The sequence below is a fragment of the Synchytrium microbalum genome (genome assembly GCF_006535985.1).
Source record: "Synchytrium microbalum strain JEL517 chromosome Unknown SmJEL517_scf0018, whole genome shotgun sequence".
NCBI lineage: Eukaryota > Fungi > Chytridiomycota > Chytridiomycetes > Synchytriales > Synchytriaceae > Synchytrium > Synchytrium microbalum.
In genome coordinates, this window is record NW_022158367.1 from 184,350 (window position 1) to 206,900 (window position 22,551).

The window sequence follows — 22,551 nt, forward strand, 5'->3', positions numbered from 1 at the left end:
CATCCGTTGGGCCACTCTGCGGATCGTCACTTTCAGTCGGTGATGGTATCATAGTCGGGGACGGTGCTTCAGAAGGAGCAGGAGTTTCAGAGGGTGTTTCCGTTGGTGATGGCGTTGGAGTTGTTGTTGATGGTGTTGCCGTCTATAGAAAAGAGAGATGAATATGGTGCATGCTATAACATCATAGTGGCGTAACAAATAGTGCTTTTTAAGCTGCTTACCAAACACGTATCAAACGACATCTTCACATCCAGCATTCCCAGTGATGCGCGCCTATATACAGAGATACAACATGTGAGACGACAATGTGTCACAACAATCCAAATATACACCTTCATCGTCTTTTTTCTCTCCCTCGTACTTACTTTCCCACACTCTCATCATCATTATCGTCCTCCTCCTCCACATCCGAATAATAATCACTCGCCTGCTCCCCAGTCATCTGAACCACCAACTTTGGCGTACTATTGCTCCGAGCAGCCATCCCCGTATCGTATTCAACCAGCGCTCCAACATGAACCGTCCAGCTTGTCCAGCACTTGTCATTTCCACATCCGGACAGCACAAGCGTATTAGATCCAGTCGATACACCAGACACTTGTGCCAAGTAGTCGTTCTTGAAATCAGCCAAGCTCTCTGCGAGTAGGTGGTACGAGGCCGTTGATGCGGAGGCGTCATCTGATTCAGCTACCAGCAAAAACCCAGTTGTTATTCCAGACACATAGTACAACGCAGAATGACCAGATCAACACCCCCATACCCTTCGCCCACAGCACAACTCCATTCCCAGGCAAAACACGCTGCTGATTCGGCTGCCACGGATTCGACACGTCACAGACTCGCAACGTGATGGTACATGGAGCTCCCGAGTTGACCACTATAGATGCAACGTCAATTCTACATCAAAGCAATCAAATTATTGACTATAAATCCCAATGCGCACTCGCACCTTTGACATCAAAGCTCAACCTCTGCGTCAAACTCGCAATCACACCCGTACCCCCCTCATCATCCAGGCTCCGCAGATGCGATGTATCCAATGCGAAAGAATAGCTCGACGATGGCGATACACCAGGTATAAGCTCATTTGAGAACTGATTGGAGCAGGTAATGGATGCAGCCCACACATTGCTGCCAAACAGCAAGGACAAGAAGACGAGAGAATGCAGCGATGCAGGCTTGAGGGTGGGAGCCATGACAGGCATTACGAGACCGGGGATGCGATGCGCACGGGAGCTTGAAAGGAATCGTTCCTGTCTGATTGCTTGCTAGTCCAAGTTTGGGCAAAAGGCTCATGTGCGAAGACGGGGGTGTCTAGAATCGATTGTTCGAATGTGGTGGAATAGCGACGTGTAATAGAATTGCATATGCGTATGTTCGATAATATAGCGGCATACACGTCCTCAATTCCTACTCTTCCTTGCAACAACACGCCAACAAAATTGTTTGTAATTGACCGCTTGTCGGTGTCAAATATAACATATTCGATACGTGAGTCTCATTCAGAACATGATAATTCAATCTACATAACGCTACTTTCTCAGAGCGACCTGGAGAGAGACCGCACATACAACCCCCTGCACTCGCCCAACAGACGCCAACTCCAAACACGAAATCCAAAACAATGACATCCTTAACAACAACCCCAGACGGCACCCCCGAATACACATGCTCAGCATGGGCTGCATTCGATGCTCTCCAACTATGCTTCAGTAAGTAGCCTTGCTTCCCCCTCTCTCATCACTTTGCCAACCTCACTATCCCGCATTAGCACCACTACCACAACTACGACATTACTACCGCTACGGCTCATGGAAGGACTGTGCGCCGCCACGCAAAGAGTTTCTGTTTTGTATACAGATGAAGAGTAAAACTGCGGACGAAGGGCAGGTACATCATGAACGTTTGAGATGTGTGCTTGGAACGTAGCTGACGATGCTATTTGGTATATCTAGAAGCTGATTGGAGAACGGCATCAGGAGAAGGAGAGGAGAAAGTTTGAAGATAGGCCGTCTATTGGTGTTTGGAAGGTGAGAACACCATCCTTGATCCTCATACAAGTCGTTTTTTTTTTGCTCACACGTTATTACACACCAGCTTCGTGAATCGCCACCACCAGACTTTCCACCACCTCTATCATCAATACCGCACAGTCTACCATCATAGCACGCTTGGAATTGCATATCTTTATAATTTTGCAAACACGACCACGAAACTGATTATAAGCCCCAACATCCCATCTTGACGCGTCCATGATCGTGTAGATATTCGGAAATGTCAGAAATGTATCATAATCCTAATGTCCGCAATTCCGTGCATGAAATGGAGCTTGTAAGCGTCATATTTTAATACATACTCCTGTGAAGTAAAGGATTCATTCACTGTCACTCTGGTTTTCATTGAACGTCCTGCTCCGTGCGAATCGCTAGTGATGGCCCCTTGGTTGGCCTGAAGGTTGCGTGAATCGTCACATGTGATATCTCTATCGTTGCAAAAAACACTCCCACAAGAATCGAAACAACGAGCTTTTGTATATATTCTGTACACATGGAGACTGTCACAGTTTGGATCCAGCTCTATGAAGGAAGTGCTACCAGTCTACCTTCTGAAGTCGAAGATATGCACGCTTTCAAAGTGAAGTTGCCAGAAAACAGCGACATTGACGATTTGCTGCAACATGTAGTCAAGGACTCTTTTAAAGATGACTTGATGGGTGTATCTGCTGCTCGATTGAATGTGTATATAGGCAGTGAATGGATGCTTCCTCTGAGACTAGGGCGAGCACTGACGACGTTTGGAACATCAGACCTAAACCCACTTCAGATTGTCAGACCAATACAAGGTATGTCCATAGCTGCACTACTACTCTTGAAAGTGTTCTTCCAAGTGTAATCACCTTACATTCCTATCCTTAAAGGAACCAGTCAAAGTAGTCCAGCAGGAGGTATGCTGAATATGAATGCTGATTAGTAGTGACAACCTTATTTGTTGGTTCTGTCGATGCTTGAATGTCTCATGTTTGGCTAACTTCTGCAATTAGTCACCCTTCCAGATTTGATAAAGTCTCTGCTTCCTCGCTATGCAGGGAACATGGACACCGAAAGCATTATCTCCTTCCTGAAGACGTACCCTTCCGAGTCACTTCCTATTAGAGAATGGACTGGTGATTCAACCGACTTACAGCAACTCGACTTTGTCAAAGTCAGTAGGTCTGCTCCAGAGCCGTGGTTACACTTATGGTCCAAAGTTGTACGCCAGGACAGCATACCCACCGACGGCAACGAGAACATGTGTAAGTCGATTTCCCTAGTATTTTTTACTGAGCGCTGGGATTATAGACTTTCGTGTCCATAGACATTCGCCTATGGGATGAAGTTATGCTGCAGCCGTTGTTGTGTTTCTGTGAATGGTCGGGCTTGGTATTGGATTACAATCGAAACAAAGCCGAGGCCTCTTCGGCCACTATCCACCAAAAAAGGCCAGACGTATGTGTCTGGCTAAACGGTAGATTGGTTTACAAAAGCGAGGAAAAGAAGAGTGGTGTCCCAGTGGAAGTTCCGAGACAAGAACTCCTTGAAAAGGCAACCAACTGGTATGTAGTGACTAATGGACGTCAGCCCATGTATCTGTGTACCGCTTCGTGTGGAACGCTTGTGCAGTAAGTATAAGCTAAATTTACAATGAACGGGTCTATAAACGTCTTTCCTTCTTTCCAGATTCTTCTCTTTGGACCAGTCTAAGTGCCTAAAATTTGTCAGTCCGGTTTTGAATCTGCTGTCGCCGATGTCTCGACTCAAGACTACTTTATACATGATGAACTACTCGCGTGTTCTTCAGGCATTCAGTGAAGATCATGACGCGAGAATACCTCTAAGTATCTTCAAGCCAGATGTGAAAGTATTATCTCGAGACGACGGAATCGTGAGTTGCTACGATTTTAGTACAGGCGGCGCGCTTACCAGTTATTTGATTGCTTCTACCGCGTTTAGATTCGCTCGCTACTTCTGTACGATGATCGAATTGAAAAGAAGATTGAGGGATTCGCACGTTACTTTTACTCGGATCTGGAGGTATAAACACTTTCATTGAGGTACATGTGGGATATTTATTGTCGTATCACTAGACCCTGAGAGCTCTCTATGCTGCGGCTGCTCAGACTCCCTACGTTATACACACCTGCGCTGGGCCATATGTGACTGAAGACACATATCGGGTGGTTTTACAACCGCTTGGATATCATTCTCGTCCGTCAACTATTTTGGAGGCGAAAGAATGCTTGAGATGTATCCTTACAGGATTGAGCAGTTTACACCTAAATGATTTCGTGCACAGAGATTGTGAGTAATGAATGAGTATCTTCCGCAAACCGGACACTTCCATATTGACTCTATCTTTGTGTATGAGTGAGGTGGGAGAATGTCATACGAACTGTTTGGATGACGTGGGTCATAATAGACCTTGAAAATGGTGGTAGAGCGTACACCAGACCACCATTTGCTTTGAATCATTGGAAGGATCAGGCTGTTGGAAATACAGAGGACGAGAGGGGCAAATATTGTCCAAAACACGATATTCAGTCATTGGGAACTATGGTTGCTGACGATTTAAGCCAGTACCTTCCTGCCTCATTAGTGAATGGGCTCTTAGAGGGTCAAACAGCCGAGTCATTGCTACAACACGAGTTTTTCAAGGCACCTGTATAAATGTAAAAGCTTGTATAGATCCTCAACAGAATATATATAAGAAGACCTTGTATAAAAGTAGAGGGCAAATAATTGAGTATGGATGATTGTTGTTGTGTTTACATGTTACAAAGAAAATGGGTACAACATTATCTAATCTCAAGCACCAAAGGATGCATCGAATATGTGTTTCTTCCAAAGTTTCTCAGAGTAGAGTATGGAAAAGTTTTGGCGATTGACGCGTCCGTCTACCACAAGAGCAAAAAAGGGACAATTGCAGAACTCTCATATGGCAGCCTCATCATCAAAGCTCTCCAACGTCTGAATCACAAGTATGACATGGTCCATAAATCCATTGACAGCAGCTCTAGCTAATTTCAGAGAGTTTGCTCTGTATATTCTGTGTACGGTTAAGGTGGCGGGAGAGTGAGTAAGCGAGATCCAGATGGAGACAAAAACTCGAGCTCAATTCATATGAGGTCTTCTTCAACCATACACATCCTACAATCCATATCAATATACGATATACTTACACATGCAATACATTCCCGTCTAGCACAGCGAGTTCCTTGTTGGATTCAGATGGCCGTGGATCCTTGTCGACTTGCAAGACAGTCCGAGCAATGTGTGCTTGTCGTGATGTTGGGAAAGGAATGTGCAGTTCTCTATGTTGAATCAATAGCAGAGTTAGCTAACACGTCATATAGACGCGATAAAGCGAAAATCAAGTACAAGTCAATCGTCAAAGCTTAAAGACATCAAGCGTCCTGCTGCAAAAATACAGTTAAATTAACTGTATTTTTGTTGCACCTACGCTTTGTATGGTAAGGACGCATTGCTAGTCATTATGGCTTGACGTTCGTCAATGCTCGATATATAATATCTCTGACTCTTTCCTCCTCCTTGTATCGAATTAGCCTCAGTCTCCACAATACAAGCAATTCTTGCTAAACAACATTTGACAAATACCATTAAGCACTATCTATACAGCTATATTCAACATGCCCATCTCTCTGCACTCTCATTCAGGACAGTACTGCCAGCATGCTCATGGCCAACTGGAACAAGTCATTCAAAAAGCCATTGCAATGGAATTCACATGTTTTGGACTTAGTGAACATATGCCTCGCTCACTCGATAGGGACTTGTATCCTGAAGAGGTGAGTCGTTTGGTGGTATATCTTATGTGTGTCTGTTAGCAGTGCGAGAGGAGTTGGAAGTGGGTTGGAAGTCGTTGGACATTCTGCAACCACGTGGCTGTTGAATTTTTGCTTGGACATTTAAATAATATGCAAGTGTGCATAGTATTTGGCAGTATTTCGTATTCGTAATTCGTGCGGTGGATTGGACGTTGTTTGAAGTCGAGTCGTTGAACATTGTGCGGTGGATTGGAAGTTGTTTGAGGTCTTTGAACATAGTGCGGGAAGAAACTATCGATTTTTGTCCTCAACCGCTTGGACTCAGTCTCACCCCATCATCTGTTCAACAGGTCCAGCTAGGAATGTCTCCCTCATCCCTATCAACCACATATCAAGACTTTATCACCGAAGCCCGTCGCCTCATATCCCAATGCCAAACCCCAACAACAACACTCCTGCTCGGCATGGAAACCGAATACATCCGCATATCCGATCTAGACGCCGTAAGCACTCTCCGCGCCCTCCACAACATTGACTACATTGTCGGATCCGTACACCACGTTGCCGAAATCCCGCTAGACTATAACGAAGAAATGTATGCGTCTATTGAATCACTGCTTGGAGGAACCGAGACTGTGTTTCGTGTGTACTTCAATGCCCAGTATGAGATGCTAAAGCAGTTGAAACCTGAGGTTGTGGGGCATTTTGATTTGGTTAGGTTGTTTAGACCTGAGCATGGGTTGAGTGATGTTGTAATGGGGTTGATTGAACGTAATATTGAGTGGATTGCGGAGTATGGTGGGCTGGTGGAGATTAATTCTAGGGCGTTGAAGAAGAATTTGGGGTCGCCGTATCCGTTTCGTGATATTTTGCAGGTAGGTTTGGATGCTTTTTTTGTTACTGCCAGTCGCGCTTCAACTTCATATCTCATCAGAAGGTCTCGTTAAAATAGAAAATGATTGCAAACAAAATCAAATTCACACTATCAGACGACTCACACGGTCCAAACGATGTCGCAATGCATTACGATAAGCTGCGAGACTACCTGATTGAAAACAACATTACATCTGTATATAGTTTAGCCAAAGACCAGGATGGTAAAGTCACTGTCAAGGAACATAGCAATATCAGTGCTCATCCATTCTGGAGCAAGAATTGTCTTATCCCATCCGTCGAATCAACTCCATCAGAATCATTGGCAACAGCAACACGAACAGCAACATCTCCAGCCAGCTCACCCGACCTAGTAGCGGTAGTACGCCCCACATCACCCTTATCCATTAAATCAGCTTCATCATGTGCATCTCCACGTATGCACGCATCAAAACATAACTCCATGTCAGACATTGAGCCAAAACTCCCTGGCTCATACCCTAGTAACAACAGCAACAGGTCCGAAATGGATTCATCATTGGTATCAGAGTCTGAATTGGTTGTTTCTGAGGCTGGGGTTGTGCATAATCATAGTGATGATGAGGTTGGGGACCATGAGAAGAAGGAGGAAGAAGTTAAAGGAGAAGTGGAAGAAGAAGTGGTGGTTGTTGAGAAGCAACCGGATTTGGGAGTCAAGTCTCATGAGAGCTTGGAAGAGTCGTATATTATAACAGCTGGGTCTGTAGATGAGGAGGAGTTTGTTATCGTTGAGCCTGATGATGCTCTTGATTGTTGAAAACCAGTTGTTGGCATTTTTTGTTAAGCCTAGTTGTTATGTCGTATAGTTTTCCATATGAACCAAGTTTCCTGTATTGTAAAGCCTCATGTTTTTACTTGTACAGGCTGTTTTTTCTCTATAAAGCTTCAGATATACAGTTCAAGTTGTAGTGCTATGATATACAAGCTTTTACGTTTATACAGGTGCCCTGAAAAACTCATGTTGTCGCAATGATTCAGCTGTTTGACTCTCTAAGAGCCCATTCACTAATGAGACAGGAAGGTACTGGCGTAAATCATCAGCAACCATAGTTCCCAATGACTGAAGAACACGAGAGTAGTTCATCGTCTATAAAGTAGTCTTGACTCGAGACTTCGGCGACAGCAGATTCAAAACTGGACTGACAAATTTGAGGCACTTAGACTGGTTCAAAGAGAAGAATCTGGAAAGAAGGAAAGACAGTTATAGACCCGTTCATTGTAAATTTAGCTTATACTTACTGCACAAGCGTTCCACAAGAAGCGGTACACAGATACATGGGCTGACGTCCATGAGTAACTACACACCAGGTAGCCTTTTCAACGAGTTCTTGTCTAGGAACCTCCACTGGGACACCACTCTTTTTTCCCTCGCTTTGATCAATCTACCGTTTAGCCAGACACTTGGTAAGAACGACGTTAGTTTTCAAATAGCACAACAAAAGGAACCGTCAGTCGAAGGTCAAAGAATGGAATACTCAACTGACAAACACTCACCACGACGACGTGGTGCGATCAAACAAGGCCATCAAAACCCAGCAATGAGATCCATACTAGCAGCCCTCCTAGCAGCCAAATCATCACGCTCCAGTTGTATCATCATATCCGGATACCCATCAGAATCCGTGCGGCTTGAGTGCCTTCAATTAGCGACGTTAACCGGTATTGGAGTAATAAGAAACTCAATACCAAGGCCCTTGTTGCACCGAGCAGTCTCTTAGTGAAAAATGGCAGGTCGACGCGAACTAAGCAGAAACGACAGAGCTATAGATGGATAATGAGTTCGGAATCAGAGGAGAATGCCCCTTGCTCAATCGACAGTTCAATTCTTTGATCAACTCTGTAACATCTGTCGTGGCCAAGTGTTCAAGGGGTCTCTGAGAGATTCGACGCAACCATAAATCGTCGACATATTTCAGAATGTGTGCGCTAAGATGATGAAGTCTCTAACGTTCGTTATTATAATAGTGTGGCGTTTATTTTTGCTCTCGAGCAATGTGAAAGGCATGAACTCACCTTTTCTCATGGTAAATACCTCCAATCCCACAACAATGTAGCGAAAGGCAAATGGTCTAACTAAATTCATGCATCTCACTCACACCTCACCACATCAACCCTCCAAACAAACCTTCATCACATCCCATATCCCTACAGCCAAAACAAAACAGTCGATTCAAACCAAACACACAATCCACACACAACCGTGACTTTCTTAAAGATAAGTTTTTTCAAATGTATTGATCTTGGTTTCCACAACAACTGTAAATAGAAAAATGAAGGAGAGAGAGACAATTCACACACACACCCAATTAATTTTTTTCCGGCCTTATTACATTTTTTTCACAAGTGGATCCTTTCTTTTTAAGGGAATAGCATATCTTGCTCGATTTACTCGACAGTCACGGACTTGGCCTATTGTGCGAAACAGGATGTTAGTCAAAGCCAAAAAAGCCCCCGTCATGAATACCACGCCATGTCACAAGGGTGACCAACACATACCAAGTTTCGTGGGAAGTCAACATCAACACCGTGCATGACAGCGAGATGGTAACTCAACAATTGCAATGGAACAACAGTCACAATTCCTTGCAAACAATCTAGGAAGAGGGAAGTAATGGAGTGAGATAGGTAAAAGAAATACATTTTCAACAACGTGAAAGTCAACTCAGACGGCATTACATACCGACAACTTGTGGTACTCGAATAGTTCGGAATTGAGTGGGAATATTGTTGTCTCCAGTATTGCAGATAATGATGGGCTCTCCTTTACGAGCTGTGACTTGTTGTAGAGCTGATCCAACCTTGGGGTAGAGAGAGTCCTTGGTCATGATGAGGATGACGGGCTATGTAATATTTATGAAAATCAATGAGCCATTGAATCATCATCAGCATAGGTAGCTACGTGGAGTGTACGTTTTTTTATGCATCGAAAGCACGACCGAAACCTACCATGTGCTCATCAACCAGGGCAAGTGGTCCATGCTTCAATTCTCCTGCCAAGATACCTTCAGAGTGCATATAAGAGACCTACAGAACAATCAAGAATCGTCAGCAAAAAAGAAACCGAATTATACCCCAAACCAAACACCAAAGTGTTCTCCATACTCACTTCCTTAATCTTCAAAGCACCTTCCAAACAAGTAGCATGTTGGTATCCACGACCCATAATCAAAAGACTCTTTTCCTTGAATAGTACTTCCTTGGCCATCTTTTGTAAGTCCTTGTCAAAGGCCAAGGTCTCCTTGATGTATCGTGGCAAGTTGCCCAAATCTTCAATTATTTCGTTACGACGAGAAGTCATTGAGATACGGTCTTCAGATAGTTGAAGAGCCATCATGATCAGGGCGATGAATTGAGATGTGTAGGCTTTGGTTGATGCAACACCGATTTCAGGACCAGCGTTGATGTGAACCTGAAAAGTAAGACATAGCCATTGTTAGAATGTGCGAAAAAAAGGAGAAGCAAAACTGAGCTATGACAGATCGTTGTCAAAGAATCACTTACACCGCAATGAGTTTCACGAGAAATACTGGACCCAACAGTGTTTGTTACACCGACACAGAGAGCACCACGTTCAAGACAGTATCGTAGTGCCAAGATGGTATCGGCGGTTTCTCCAGATTGGGAGACAAAGACACACACATCGTCACGGAAAATGGGTGTACGACGATCGAGGAAGTCTGATGCCAATTCAATGGAGACTGGAATTTCAGTCAATTCTTCAAAGATGGCACGAGTCTATTCAAATATTGTGAATGCGATGTTAGTGAAAACCAAAAACAGGTAAAGAGAGCTTGACAAATTTTTTTTGCGCTATCGAGAAGAGTAAACTTACAGCCAAACATGAGTGGAATGAGGTACCACAAGCTGTAAAGACGATACGACGGCATCTTCGAATAGTAGCCAAGTAGGACTTGAGACCACCAAGAGTCACTTTTTTGGTGTCAAAGTTGACCTAAGCACATTGAGCAAGAGTTAGCTTGACATGAAGCCGACATCGTGACGTCTTTTGCTTACTCGACCACGCATAGTGTTGACTACGGACTCGGGTTGTTCGTAGATTTCCTTTTGCATGAAGTGGTCGAATGAGCCCTGCAGAGAGGAAACGATGAAGGCATTAGATCACATTATGTCAAATTCTGTTTTTTAATTTTCCTAAAAACACTTGAATCTTCTTTACCTTCATGATTTCAGCAATTTCCATTTCAAGCGTCTGAATGGATCGAATTGAGGACATTCCATCGTCACGACGAAGACGGTGAATGTGGAGTTCTGAAATCCAATAAAAGCACGTTGAGCGAAGAACGCAGAAAAGGCACTAACAGTTCATAATCACCTCCGTCTTTGATGTGAGCAATATCATCATCTTCCAAGTACAAGACTCGCTTGGTGTGTTCAACAATGGCTGAAGGGTCAGAAGCCAAGAAGTACTCGATAGGCTGAGCAGTACCATCTTCGGTCAAGAATGTTCGTGATTGGTTGCGACGAATCTTTGGATGAGTTGGGTCTTGAGGAGATAGTAATCCACCTTCCTCTTCAGCCACTACATTTTCGACAAAATGGGCGAGTTAACAAAGGAACGACATCGACTGGTGATTCAAATGAGAGCCAAAAAAGCATCAAATATATTGTTTGATCCTTACTCTTGTCAGGAGAATCACCACCACCGAATTCAACATCAACAAAGTCGACCTTGAGCTTCTTCGCAGTCTTGACACCAACAAGGAGAGGAGATCCACGACGTGTAGCAATCATTTCATTAGGGTAGTGAGTAGATTTTAATATCATGGCAAAGGCACCTTCCTAGGAAATAGATGAAGTCGATTAATGACGTGTCGGAATACATTCACCAACATCCATGTGCCTTTTTGGTCGTCATGTTTGACTCCATTCAACACCAAAAAAAGTAAATGGATCAAGTATAACTGGCTTGGATTGCAACATACCAATTCCTTAACAACAGCCTTGATCAAAGCAGTGAATGACAAGCCCTTGTTTCCCTTTTGACTGTCATAGACATACTTGGCCAATTTGGCAATACATTCAGTATCAGTATCACTTTCAAATACATATCCCTTCTTTTCTAATACAGTCCGCAATTCCTTGTAGTTTGTGATGATACCGTTGTGGACTACGGTGAATTCCGCACGTGGGTCGGAACGGTGAGGGTGAGAGTTTCGTTCTGATGGTTGACCGTGTGTTGCCTATCGATGAACATGATGCATGATTGATTACTATCGTTGAAACTAATGTAGGCTGTCGTCCGAAGGTTTTTTGTTCAATGTGTAAAGTGACAGCTCACCCAACGAGTGTGAGCCATTCCGGTATGGCAGTTGAAGGTAGCAGTCAAGTCGAGAGCCTTGTTATCAGCAATTGACTTTCTCAATGCTCCGACCTTTCCAACTTGACGGAAAATGAGGACCTCGCCATCATGATCACCATCAATGGCAAGACCTAAAAGTTGGAAGTTGTTGAGTTATGTGATCAAACAAGACTACAGGTAAGCGCTGATTGATATGGGAAGCTCCGTGATAGATCAAAGCAGAGATGAAAGACAGATCGTGGTTCGATGACGGCAGGATTTGAAAAACACATGTCACTAACTGGATTGTGGCGGAACAAGAAGAGAGTGAGAAGTACGGTCTAATCAACAGAGTGAATGCAGCGTATACACATACCCTGCAGAATCATATCCCTAGTAGAATGCAGAGTAGAAAGTGGAGTTAGATTACAAACATCGCGGTGATCAAAAACTGGTTCAAATGTTTTTACTCGATATTCCAATCGTTGAAGACCAGTAAGTAGATATTCAAGAATAGTCTTGCGATCTTTAGGCTCGAGATAGTTTATGTAAGCCGTAATTCCACACTAGATTGAATGGGAACAAGTTGAATCAGTAAGTGAACATGTTGATGGATCTTTCCTCTTTTGAAGACTATAACCAGACGGTACTTACCATTGGTCCTGGAAGACTTGCTTGTACGTAATAGATAGTATTAGTTCTTGTTCGTTCTAACTCTAGCAAGTATCTTCACGGGTTTCGCTTTGTGTGGTGAGTTTTCGTGATGTTGTGAAGAGGGCGAGTTTGAACACACCAATCAACCGTCTAAATATGACTGCACAGGTTTGGGATCGCGTTAAAAAATATTTTTCATCCATGGCAACCGCGTATATGGCCGGAGTGCTGAGTTTATTTCAAGTTCGCAATATGTTAACCGTGAAGGATGTCGATGCTTGTTGGGGCTAGATTTACGTGTTGAAGACACAGCCTGATATTATTTCAGACCTATTTTACATTTTACGCGTTGAAGCAGTATATGGACCACATCCATTGCCACTTCAGGCAAAGTCGTCCATCGTGTCATTGTGATTATAGCTACCTCATAACAGGCAGTTCTCAAGATGGCAGACATAACCATCGCGTGATTCACACTGTACAATTCGATGTTTGGTCGTATTTGTTTGCACCATATAGTTGGCAAACACCCCAATCCTTCTCTACCATCACAAAAAACCAGCCTGTTTTACCATATACCTTTGCTATGGGCTTCAGAGATCAAAGAGGAGCACATCCAAGGTGAGTATCGGCCCTCACACTAGCTAGAGACTCGCTGCTGTCGCCGGACTGCTGGAGAAAGGAGGAACACTTGCAGAAGGACATGACACTCTGCAACTATACCCAGATGTATCTGCTGCTCATCTGCTGCAGCGCCTTCGGGAGAGCACTGATGAAGGTAGCGCCTCACCAGGCAACTGGTCTGGGTATATATGCGAGTGTCTGCTGTCGTGTTGCCATCACCTCTCCTGTCGGGATGGGTTTAAACCGATGGTTTCCCTCACTGCCATTTGTGACTTGCCCCTCGTGGAAGCTGGGCTTGGTGAATCCGTTCACCGTAAGGCGCTGCGGTGTCCTTCTAGAGTCGGACTATAGTGCGTGAATGTTGGAACCAATACTTCATTGCCCCCAGTTTTTCGTAGGATGTGCAATTCCACCGCTATCACCAGCCATTCACGGCCTGCATCGCATCAACTGGTCCCGAACTGTTAAGCCACTCCCCTTGTCTCCATTCCAGCAATCGCCGGGGACTCATCAATCTCTGGTCTCAACGACGAGGGGCAAGCCTCTATTATTGCATGGCAGCCTGTCAACCGAACAGAAGGATAAACTCTATATGGGCTCGCTTGGAAATAGTGACCACATCCTGCGCCACTTCAGCTGACAATGGTGGCATGTGGTATCCAATTCAACCGCAGTTCTCAAGATGGGAGCCATAACAATCGCTCTATTCACATTCTACACTTGAGCATTTTTGATTACACCATGTTGTCCGACCGCCCTTTCTTCTCGACAATCAAGAAAAACACAATCTGGATGGCCACTATGGAGACGAGGAGGCACATTCATAAGGTGAGTATGGGCCCTCACACTAGCTAGCAACTCGTTGTAGTCGCCGGATTGCTTGAGAAAGTAGGAACTCTTGCAGAGGGACGTGAAGATGTACTTGCTGCTGCACATTTGTTGCTGCGCCTTCGGACGAGCACGGATGACGTTAGCGCCTCACCAGTGCCAGGCATATTCTCCAATGATCGTGCATTCGCTATGATTTCCAGTTTGGGCTCACGGCGTCGATTGACACTGTAGGTGGTATTCGTGACAAGCGAGGTAATTCCGCTCCAGTAAACGCACTAGAAGCGTTAATGTGGAAGAAAACATTTGTTTGTTGGCGTACTTTAGATTGTGACATGGAGGGTGGTCTTTCAGTGTTGGCTACCTGAGGCTGCTGATTCCAGGCTTAATGCATATATTGGTAGTCTGGAGTGAATGATGTTATCGTATGGGGTTGCTAATCTTCTTCTAAAAGGCGAGATTGTGAGTTGTACCTCAAGCAAAACACGCCGACGGTCGATCTTGGACAATAAACGCACTCTAAAAATTGTGTTGCTACAATCCTCGTATTATCAAGATTCAGCAGCCACTGTACGTAGAAACACGAACAGAATCTTGATTCATTCATCTTTTCTACATCACACAATTCTAAAGACAGATTGGGTTAGAAATTTGTGCGAAAAAGACATCTTCTCAAACATTGTTGATGCTCCTCGCCATCTCGTAATCTGCTAAGTACAATCCTTCCATCATCACAATGTAGCATAACTCCTCAGCCAGCGACCAATGCTCCCCCTAGATTGAGTTGTCTTTGATGTTTCAAGATAGTAGGACGTTCAACATAATCTCTTCACATTGTCAACAAAAACGGCCAACACAAGCACAACAATGAGTCACGAAATGGCTTCACACTTCAAATAAACACAGAGCTTTGGTTGTTCGGGATAATGATTAATGGATGGTCCGGGTTATATTGTCTCATCAAGCACAAACAAACTCTTGCTCTTGGGTTTCAAATTTAAGACTCATTCATACTAGTCAACCATTTCTGCTTTGCAGCAACTGTCCCAACTGAAAAGTAGAATGTCTTGCCCTTCTTGACTTTTTGCACAAACATTATTATGTTTTTGACGTCTAAACCCGTTCGTGTGTTAGATGATCGATGTTATACCAACAGCAGAAACACGATCACATTGATTTTGGTCATGCAACTCACCAGCGGTATCATCAACATCCGTGACCTCCAAGAAACTCCTGACAAGTAACTCTTCATGCGAGAGGTGTGGTTTCGGTGGCTTGAATTCTCGTAACTCAAACAGTGAAGTCCATTGGAAGGCTTCCACGGGATCTCGAACCATCTTGGCCACCACAAGAGAATCGTTCAATAGGATGAGGTGTGCTGGTCCTTGTTTCTTGGCCTTGTTTCCAGACATCTTGACTCGCTCTACTTGTTCGGATATTATGACTTGTTGTTGAGCTTTCACGATTATCTATCAGAAGAGATTGGGTTGTTTGAGTCAGAGTGTTTACTAGAGCAACAAAGGATCATTGATATTTCAAGGATACTCACATTAGGTGGAATATCAGCAACCTGAATAAGTATAGTAAACAAGTTCTTGCAATTCTCAATAGCTTGAACCAGATCATCTGCCAAATCACTTAAGGCGTCAACTGCTTTCGACATTTCTGGCCGTCTTGTTATCCGTGCGAATTCTATCCAACAAAGTTTTGAATATTCTTTATCTTTCTCTTCAATAACAACAAAACAATGCATAGAGCGCTGGCCGGAATGTACCTTCATAAAGAGATACGAACTGCGCTACCCTCCTAACAGGCGACACCATAACTTCCAACAGACTCTTGCCTCCACACTCTTTAGCCATTTGAGCATGTAGACAGAATTCTCTGAACTTGGAACTGTCTCGTACATTTTTGTGTATCTCCCATAGCGATTCACATAAGAAATCTCGGAACGCTCCGTAGTTCTTTTCAAACATGGCAACCTAGATGTAGTTAGAGTTATTAGTACAAGACTGAGGCTTCGCAAATAAAAACCTATGAGACTTTAGGAGTCGATCAACATTGAATGAAGCACTACTCATACCTTCAATATAAACTGCTTTGCCAACAGATCATCAATCTCCCTCGTACCCGCACTCGTAATAATATCCTTAATGGCCATATATAACTCTAAATGAAAAGCATGCAAATGTCCCAAGTGCACAAACATGACCTTGACACTCTCCTCTTTCACAACCTTGCCACCAGCATTCATCAACGGCCTCACATAAACATCCATGACGCCCTGTAGGCTACTGGCAATATACTTGGTTTCGGATGACATGAGCTCATCAACGAGATTAAACGTAGCCGGTTTATCGAAATAGACCAAAATACTTGGGTCACTGTGCAGCGGTTTACCAGTATCCATCGACGATATACTGTTGAATGACTCGGTCTTGGCTATTCGTGGTGGAACTACAGGCGGTGTGCCACCGAGTACTTGCATTGCTCCAGCAGGGATTTTTTTACCACTTGCTGTTAATAACGGTGATGGTTTACTTTGCCGACGTCCTTCATCAGTGCTATCGTCGCCTCTCGAGTGTGAGTGCGCACCTGTGGGAGGTGGTGTAGAAGGCGGTTGAATGTTGGATACTACAGCAGCCAATTGTTGAGATATGCCCGTTGATGCTGCCCGCTTACGTTGCTTGTTTGACTCGTTCGATGATGGTGCAAATAGTGTAGACTGAGGGCGAGACTGTTGCTGTGGTGCATCATCGTTAGACGATGAGTCGAAAAACGAATTTGCGTGAGACGCAGCTTGAGCTAATGGCGTCACAGCAAAAGCAGGAGAATTAGGCGACATTGGCGAAACACTAGAATTCCTTTGACTAGCTACTGGTGTACCACCAGGTGACAGCCCTGGCTCCAATTTCCGTAATCCAGGCATAGGTACAGCCCCAGTCGGCAAACCATATGGTGCTGGTCCACCCCCAAACGGTCCGGGACCATGTGAGGATAATCTCCGTGCTAATGCTTCGGTTCTACCTTGCTTGAATGCTGCTGCACTAAGTATATCTGGGTTTGGGGTCGGTAGAGCCGGTACATCTTCTTGTTCATCAGATACTGGTTCGAGAGCTTCAGGTTGAATTATGACGGGTATGCTCTTGCCACCATTTTTATGGTTTGATGCTGCTCCGCGTTTCTTGCCGTAGGTTACAGAGGGATTGATTTCAGCCATATCAGCACGAACTGTTGCTTGAGCTTTCTTGGATGGACCCTTGTTTGCTCCACCCTTTTGGGCTCCGGCTCCTTGTGCTGATGTCTGCTGGTTGTAGGATTGCCACCAGTCGTTACCAGTACTACAGTAGTTACAATAAAATGTTATGTAGGGTAATGACAATCATTATGTAGCATTTCCGCTTTTTCTCCCTCTTACTTTGGTCTGTTACCAACGGTCTCATTCTTATTTGCATTCCTCTTCATACGACAAACTTCCAACTCTTTTTTGATAATCGACTTGTCTCGATCCATATTTACAAATGGATGCTTGAGCAAGTTTGACGCTGACGGTCTCTGCAAAAACGAAATTTAAATAATCACGTAAAAAATCGCATAGTAGACGTAGAGTAATTGGACGAACCGTAACGGGAGTTTTTGCCAAACAGCTTCTAACAAAATCCTTATACTCTGCAGAGAAATCACCTTCCAGTTTAGGTGGTGGACTGGTAGGAATTGCAAACAAAATATCCATAGGATGTTGATCATGTTTGGGCGGTCTGCCAACAGCCAATTCAATGGCCATGATTCCGAGAGACCAAATGTCGACTTTGTAGTCGTAGGCAATTGACATGACGATTTCTGGTGCCATGTAAAGCTATAGGGATTATGTTAGCTAAGTTTTTTGGTATGTCATGCGAGGCATATATTATCTCACAGGAGTCCCAACAAATGTGTTTCGAAGCTGATCTTTCTGCGTTAGAGCAGCTGCGACTCCGAAATCGGCCAGCTATTTTTATACAATTGTTAGCTCTGTCCGTTCTCGCTAAGCTCACTTTGAATATACCTTGACACCACCGTTGTTATCAAACAAGATGTTTGCAGCTAAGAAGCCATTGAGTCAGTGAAACTATCGCCTTTTTTGGCGCAGGCACCGATTTGGCGCAGGCACCGAAAAACGATTCAATCACCACAAACCTTTGATATCACGATGAATCTTGCAATTAGTATGCATATACTCCAGACCCTTCAAAACTTCTCTGAGAATATATGAACATTGATCCTCAGAGTACTTGATTTGCTTGAGCTAAACGGCGGAAAACCATTTGAATCCCAGGGAGAAAAAAAAGGACACACTCCGTGGACGAATAACTTACCACGTCCTCTGCAGTCCCGCCACCCAGAAACTCCATAGCAATAGTCAACTTGTTATCCCACATCCAAGACCCATAATATCTCGCTAGATGAGGAGAATTGCACTTCGCTTGAAAATCAACTTCGGCTAGCAGGTCGTCTAGATCGTCTTTTGTTTTTTCGAGATCTATAACTTTTAGGGCGACAATTTGTGGGGATGTTTTTGAGATGCTAGTTTCGTATGTTTTGGCAGAGTGGTAGAGGAACGTTAGCGTTGGTTCTAATTATGAGTTTGCACAGGCCACTTTTTTTCGCGTACCATTTGAAAATCTCGCCATAAGATCCCTCTCCTACTTTCTCCATACTCGTCCATAACTCCCATGGATCAGCAGCCTATGTGTACGGAGAATTAAGTCTGATCCCTTCTGATATTGATTGCATCGTTTCTCTTTGCACTTTCACGCATTTCCTGAAACATACCTCTGGGGAGATAATGACATTCTGTTTCTTCAGCCTGACAGTCTTACTAGCCCCAGACACATCCTCCAACGACCGTCCATTCAATATCTTTTCCAGTTTCGGTTCACTGTCGGCTGGCACAGGTGGTGGGACTCGTGACAAGCGTGGCGACTCGTTTCCAGAAGGCGCACCAGCAGGTTTTGATGGAGGAGCAGCACTCTGTTTACGTGATGTGGTTGGTGACATGGCAGGTGATTTTTCAGGTTTCGCAGCTACTGATGCTACTGATGATGCTACTGATTGTGGTCTTGATGGAGCAGTTGGCGATGGCAGTTTGGGATCAAAGTTTTGTTCGTATAGGCCTGCTAATCCTCTATATAACGACGTGGTGTCAGCTACACGTCAACACCGACGCGGTGAATTCCTTACTGTGAGAATTGTGTAGCATCAATCTTCATAGCCTTCTTGGATTCAGCCGTGGTACATAGAAATAAGAAAGATGATCTAATTCTCGATGCTCCTATATGTCCCTTTCCCAAATCCTCCAAAAACTAGGTGACAGGGAGTTTCAACGTTTGAGTGAACGTAATAAGGAATACCACACCACAAGACACCCTGTCAAATATTCTGTACCTCTTTAAAATTAGATTCAGTCCAATATCCATCATCATCTGTATCATAGTTCGTAAAGACAATATGTGCCCTAAATGTGCGTTTGATGAGCGCGGTCAAGTCTTCTTATCAACCAACGCAATAAGTGACAGCTAACTAATAAGCACATACTTGGAGCCGTCAGATGACTAGATAAATAATGTATTAATATTGCAGTTGAAAAACGTTAACATCAACGACCCTTGTTTTAGCATTTTGAACTTACCTTCATCTCAGACAATTATTGAGCGGTTCTCTACCCCGTTAATTTGAGATGTCAATGAACAGCTGGAATATAAAAGATCTGATGCAATGTAGATGCTTCTCTCCTTCTCCAACTATTGAGTTGCCACGAACTTGAGGTTTCCTGCGTCTGTTGGCGCACTGTGATTTAGTACTGCGATTTATTGGACATGTGCCGTTTTAATCATCGATATGATAGTTCTGAACCTCGGTATTGCTATATGTTGCGCTATCATTGCGTTGACCGCTTGCGTCTAGGTGACTAACTCCCTGCACAGTGTTGTTTGTATCCGCACACGCTTGTCAACTTTGACTTCTTCGGCAATGCACCCACATATGCACAGGGCCACAAATACTGCATAATCTGATACTTCCAAACGAAGTTTATTTACATCGCAACTTGTCATCACTACAAATTAATCATTTTTCAGCTTTAGCTTGACCCTCCAACCGAGAGTACATATCCTCCACGTTATCTCGAGCAAAATCTTATACATGGAAGGTAAAGACCTTGCCGTGTGCGAAGCTTCAATAACAGTGAGAGAGGAATTTGGCATGCTCGAGCAATGGTTCATCTGTGTTAGAATGACTGTTAGAAAAGGAAGGACGACAATGTCGATATGTAAGATGAGGTATACCAAGCTAAGAGATTCAATTCATAATCAGCACCAAGCACAGAGGACAAAAAAACGACCAGTGGGAAGCGAATCACACAGGTGAAATGTGTTTGTTACCTCAAACACTATCAATCTGAGACCAGAAAAGTGAAGATACAAAGCGGGAGCATTAGAGTAACTCCGTCTGTTTGAATGAGAGGCTGCGATGGAATAATAGAGGTGTACAGCTGCTTGGATGATTGCGAGAGATGGATGATTGCTGGCATGGAGACAAGGGGAGTGGCTAAACAGCTCGGGACCAGTTGATGCGATGCAGGCCGTGAATGGCTGGTGGTAGCGGTAGCATTGCACATCTTACGAAAACTGGGGGCAATGGTGTTAACAAAAGTATTCGTCTCCCATATTCACGCACTATAGTCAGACTCTAGAAGGACACCGCAGTGCCTTATGGTGAACAGATTTCACCGAGCCCAGCTTCCACGAGGGGCATGCCACAAATGGCAGTGAGTGAAATCATCAGTTTAATCCCATCCCGTCAGGAGAGGTGATGGCAACACCAGACAGCGGGACGTTCCGCGTCTATTCCCAGATCAGTCTCCTGACGAGGCGCTACCGTCTTCTGTGCTCGCCCGAAGACGCTGTTGCAGATGAGCCTCAGCAGATACATCGTCACGTCCTTCTGCAAGAGTTCTTCCTTTCCCCCTAGCGGTCTGGCGATAGGACCGAATCTCTAGCTATGTGAGAGCCCATACCCACCTTGTATGTGGTCTCTCTCTTCTCCGAAGTTCACAGCCAACGTATACTAGCAAACACGTTTTTTCAAATTTACAGAAGAAATGTGTGTTTTACCAGCCAACCGTTTATGGTGTAAACAAATCCAACCGAAAATCAAATTGTAGAATGTAAATCCCACGATGGTTAAGGCTTCCGTCTGGTGAACTGCTCGTTGTGAGCTAGTTACCATCACAAATGACGCGAACGACTGAATCGGCAATGGATGCGGTCCATATACTGCTTCGACACGTAAATCAGGTCTGAAAGGATATCATGCTGTGAAGAATACGTAACTTAAGCTTGAACATACATCTACAGCAGCCTTCGCGGCGCGGTTGAGTTATTGCAATCTACTACTGTAGTACACTGTTTTGGGCATCCTCAAACTCTAGTCAGTAGCTCGGAGTCTTTGGCAACCATAAAACATACACATACTCCCTAATCCGATCCTTTGCAATGAACTTTATTTACATTTTATCTTGCCATCACCACTACACAATTACTTTTCAGCTTTAGCTTCCGCCTCTGAGCGAGTATATATATCTTCCACACTATCCCGAATGAACCTTATACGTGGGAAGTAGCGACCTTGCCGTATTCGATGCTTTAGCAACCGTGAGAGGGGGATTTGGTATGCTTCGAGCATGGTTGTTACTGCCATCTACGTTAGAGGGGATTTTAGTATTCGAAGGGCGGCAATGATGATATGAGAGAGACGGTATACCAAGCTCAGAGTATCTGAAGGACTCAAATGAGTCCAAGCGACAAAACAAGTTCGTTCAGTAGGAGATAGGAATAGCTAACCAAAAAAGGATATAAGCTAGACATTTGGTGGATTCATAACAAGACCATTCGTAAAGTACTTTAGTCATACTCCAATTAAGAGTAGATAACTGCTGTGGACACTCGTGCGAATTGAAAAAGTACTCCAGTTCAGCCTTGATTTGAACAACCAGACGACTCTGCTTCAGATTCAAAGGTATATCACGACCAGGCCATACAGCTTCAGAACCAGCGGATGGCGGTGTTGGGATCCTCTTTCGGCTGGATGGGATTTTGGGCTGTTGATTCTACAGCAAAAAACTGATGTTAGTCATGAAGCAATCAGTATTGAAACAAATCACGAATGAATGGGAGTCCTATACCCGATCAAAAGCATCGCTCATTGACTCTATATCCGATGACCGCAGATCTTGCTCCAAATCAAACTTTGGTCGATGCATCCGTATGGGAGCTCTTGCGACTGACTCTCCTCCTTGCAGAGATCTAGCGAAATCACGAAACCCTAGTTCAGAGACTCGTGAATTGAGTGCCCGTAGCGTGAATCTCATTATCAG

The 22,551-nt window shown here is 44.1% G+C and overlaps 6 protein-coding genes across 6 annotated transcripts; 2 read left to right on the top strand and 4 right to left on the bottom strand.

The window, feature by feature from the left end:
- Window positions 1-1,624: 1,624 nt before the first annotated feature.
- SmJEL517_g03457 (uncharacterized protein) lies at window positions 1,625-2,166 on the top strand (the record flags this gene model as incomplete). Its single annotated transcript, XM_031169385.1, has 4 exons — window positions 1,625-1,712; window positions 1,772-1,890; window positions 1,956-2,030; window positions 2,098-2,166. 4 exons carry the CDS (start codon window positions 1,625-1,627, stop codon window positions 2,164-2,166), a joined length of 351 nt encoding a protein of 116 aa, XP_031024678.1.
- Window positions 2,167-4,967: 2,801 nt separating this feature from the next.
- SmJEL517_g03458 (uncharacterized protein) lies at window positions 4,968-5,528 on the bottom strand (the record flags this gene model as incomplete). The annotated part of the gene is made up of 3 exons (XM_031169386.1): window positions 4,968-5,082; window positions 5,216-5,347; window positions 5,497-5,528. The coding sequence occupies 3 exons, from the start codon at window positions 5,526-5,528 to the stop codon at window positions 4,968-4,970; spliced, it is 279 nt and encodes a 92-aa protein (XP_031024671.1).
- A 155-nt stretch (window positions 5,529-5,683) lies between these two features.
- HIS2 (histidinol-phosphatase) lies at window positions 5,684-7,490 on the top strand (the record flags this gene model as incomplete). The annotated part of the gene is made up of 3 exons (XM_031169387.1): window positions 5,684-5,842; window positions 6,172-6,696; window positions 6,774-7,490. The coding sequence occupies 3 exons, from the start codon at window positions 5,684-5,686 to the stop codon at window positions 7,488-7,490; spliced, it is 1,401 nt and encodes a 466-aa protein (XP_031024670.1).
- A 1,628-nt stretch (window positions 7,491-9,118) lies between these two features.
- On the bottom strand, window positions 9,119-12,689 carry GFA1 (glutamine---fructose-6-phosphate transaminase (isomerizing); the record flags this gene model as incomplete). The annotated part of the gene is made up of 17 exons (XM_031169388.1): window positions 9,119-9,142; window positions 9,230-9,327; window positions 9,414-9,573; window positions 9,680-9,757; window positions 9,840-10,142; window positions 10,235-10,468; window positions 10,566-10,685; window positions 10,748-10,822; window positions 10,911-11,002; window positions 11,067-11,273; window positions 11,374-11,533; window positions 11,677-11,934; window positions 12,033-12,184; window positions 12,229-12,329; window positions 12,409-12,425; window positions 12,503-12,598; window positions 12,687-12,689. 17 exons carry the CDS (start codon window positions 12,687-12,689, stop codon window positions 9,119-9,121), a joined length of 2,178 nt encoding a protein of 725 aa, XP_031024614.1.
- A 2,446-nt stretch (window positions 12,690-15,135) lies between these two features.
- SmJEL517_g03461 (uncharacterized protein) lies at window positions 15,136-19,812 on the bottom strand (the record flags this gene model as incomplete). The annotated part of the gene is made up of 17 exons (XM_031169389.1): window positions 15,136-15,251; window positions 15,334-15,607; window positions 15,688-15,830; window positions 15,913-16,120; window positions 16,222-17,479; window positions 17,557-17,693; window positions 17,761-17,994; window positions 18,055-18,126; window positions 18,184-18,221; window positions 18,315-18,423; window positions 18,494-18,701; window positions 18,790-18,863; window positions 18,951-19,302; window positions 19,359-19,480; window positions 19,563-19,632; window positions 19,713-19,729; window positions 19,807-19,812. The coding sequence occupies 17 exons, from the start codon at window positions 19,810-19,812 to the stop codon at window positions 15,136-15,138; spliced, it is 3,438 nt and encodes a 1,145-aa protein (XP_031024615.1).
- A 1,901-nt stretch (window positions 19,813-21,713) lies between these two features.
- On the bottom strand, window positions 21,714-22,545 carry SmJEL517_g03462 (uncharacterized protein; the record flags this gene model as incomplete). Its single annotated transcript, XM_031169390.1, has 4 exons — window positions 21,714-21,875; window positions 21,939-22,013; window positions 22,078-22,284; window positions 22,360-22,545. The coding sequence occupies 4 exons, from the start codon at window positions 22,543-22,545 to the stop codon at window positions 21,714-21,716; spliced, it is 630 nt and encodes a 209-aa protein (XP_031024616.1).
- Between the last annotated feature and the right edge of the window lie 6 nt (window positions 22,546-22,551).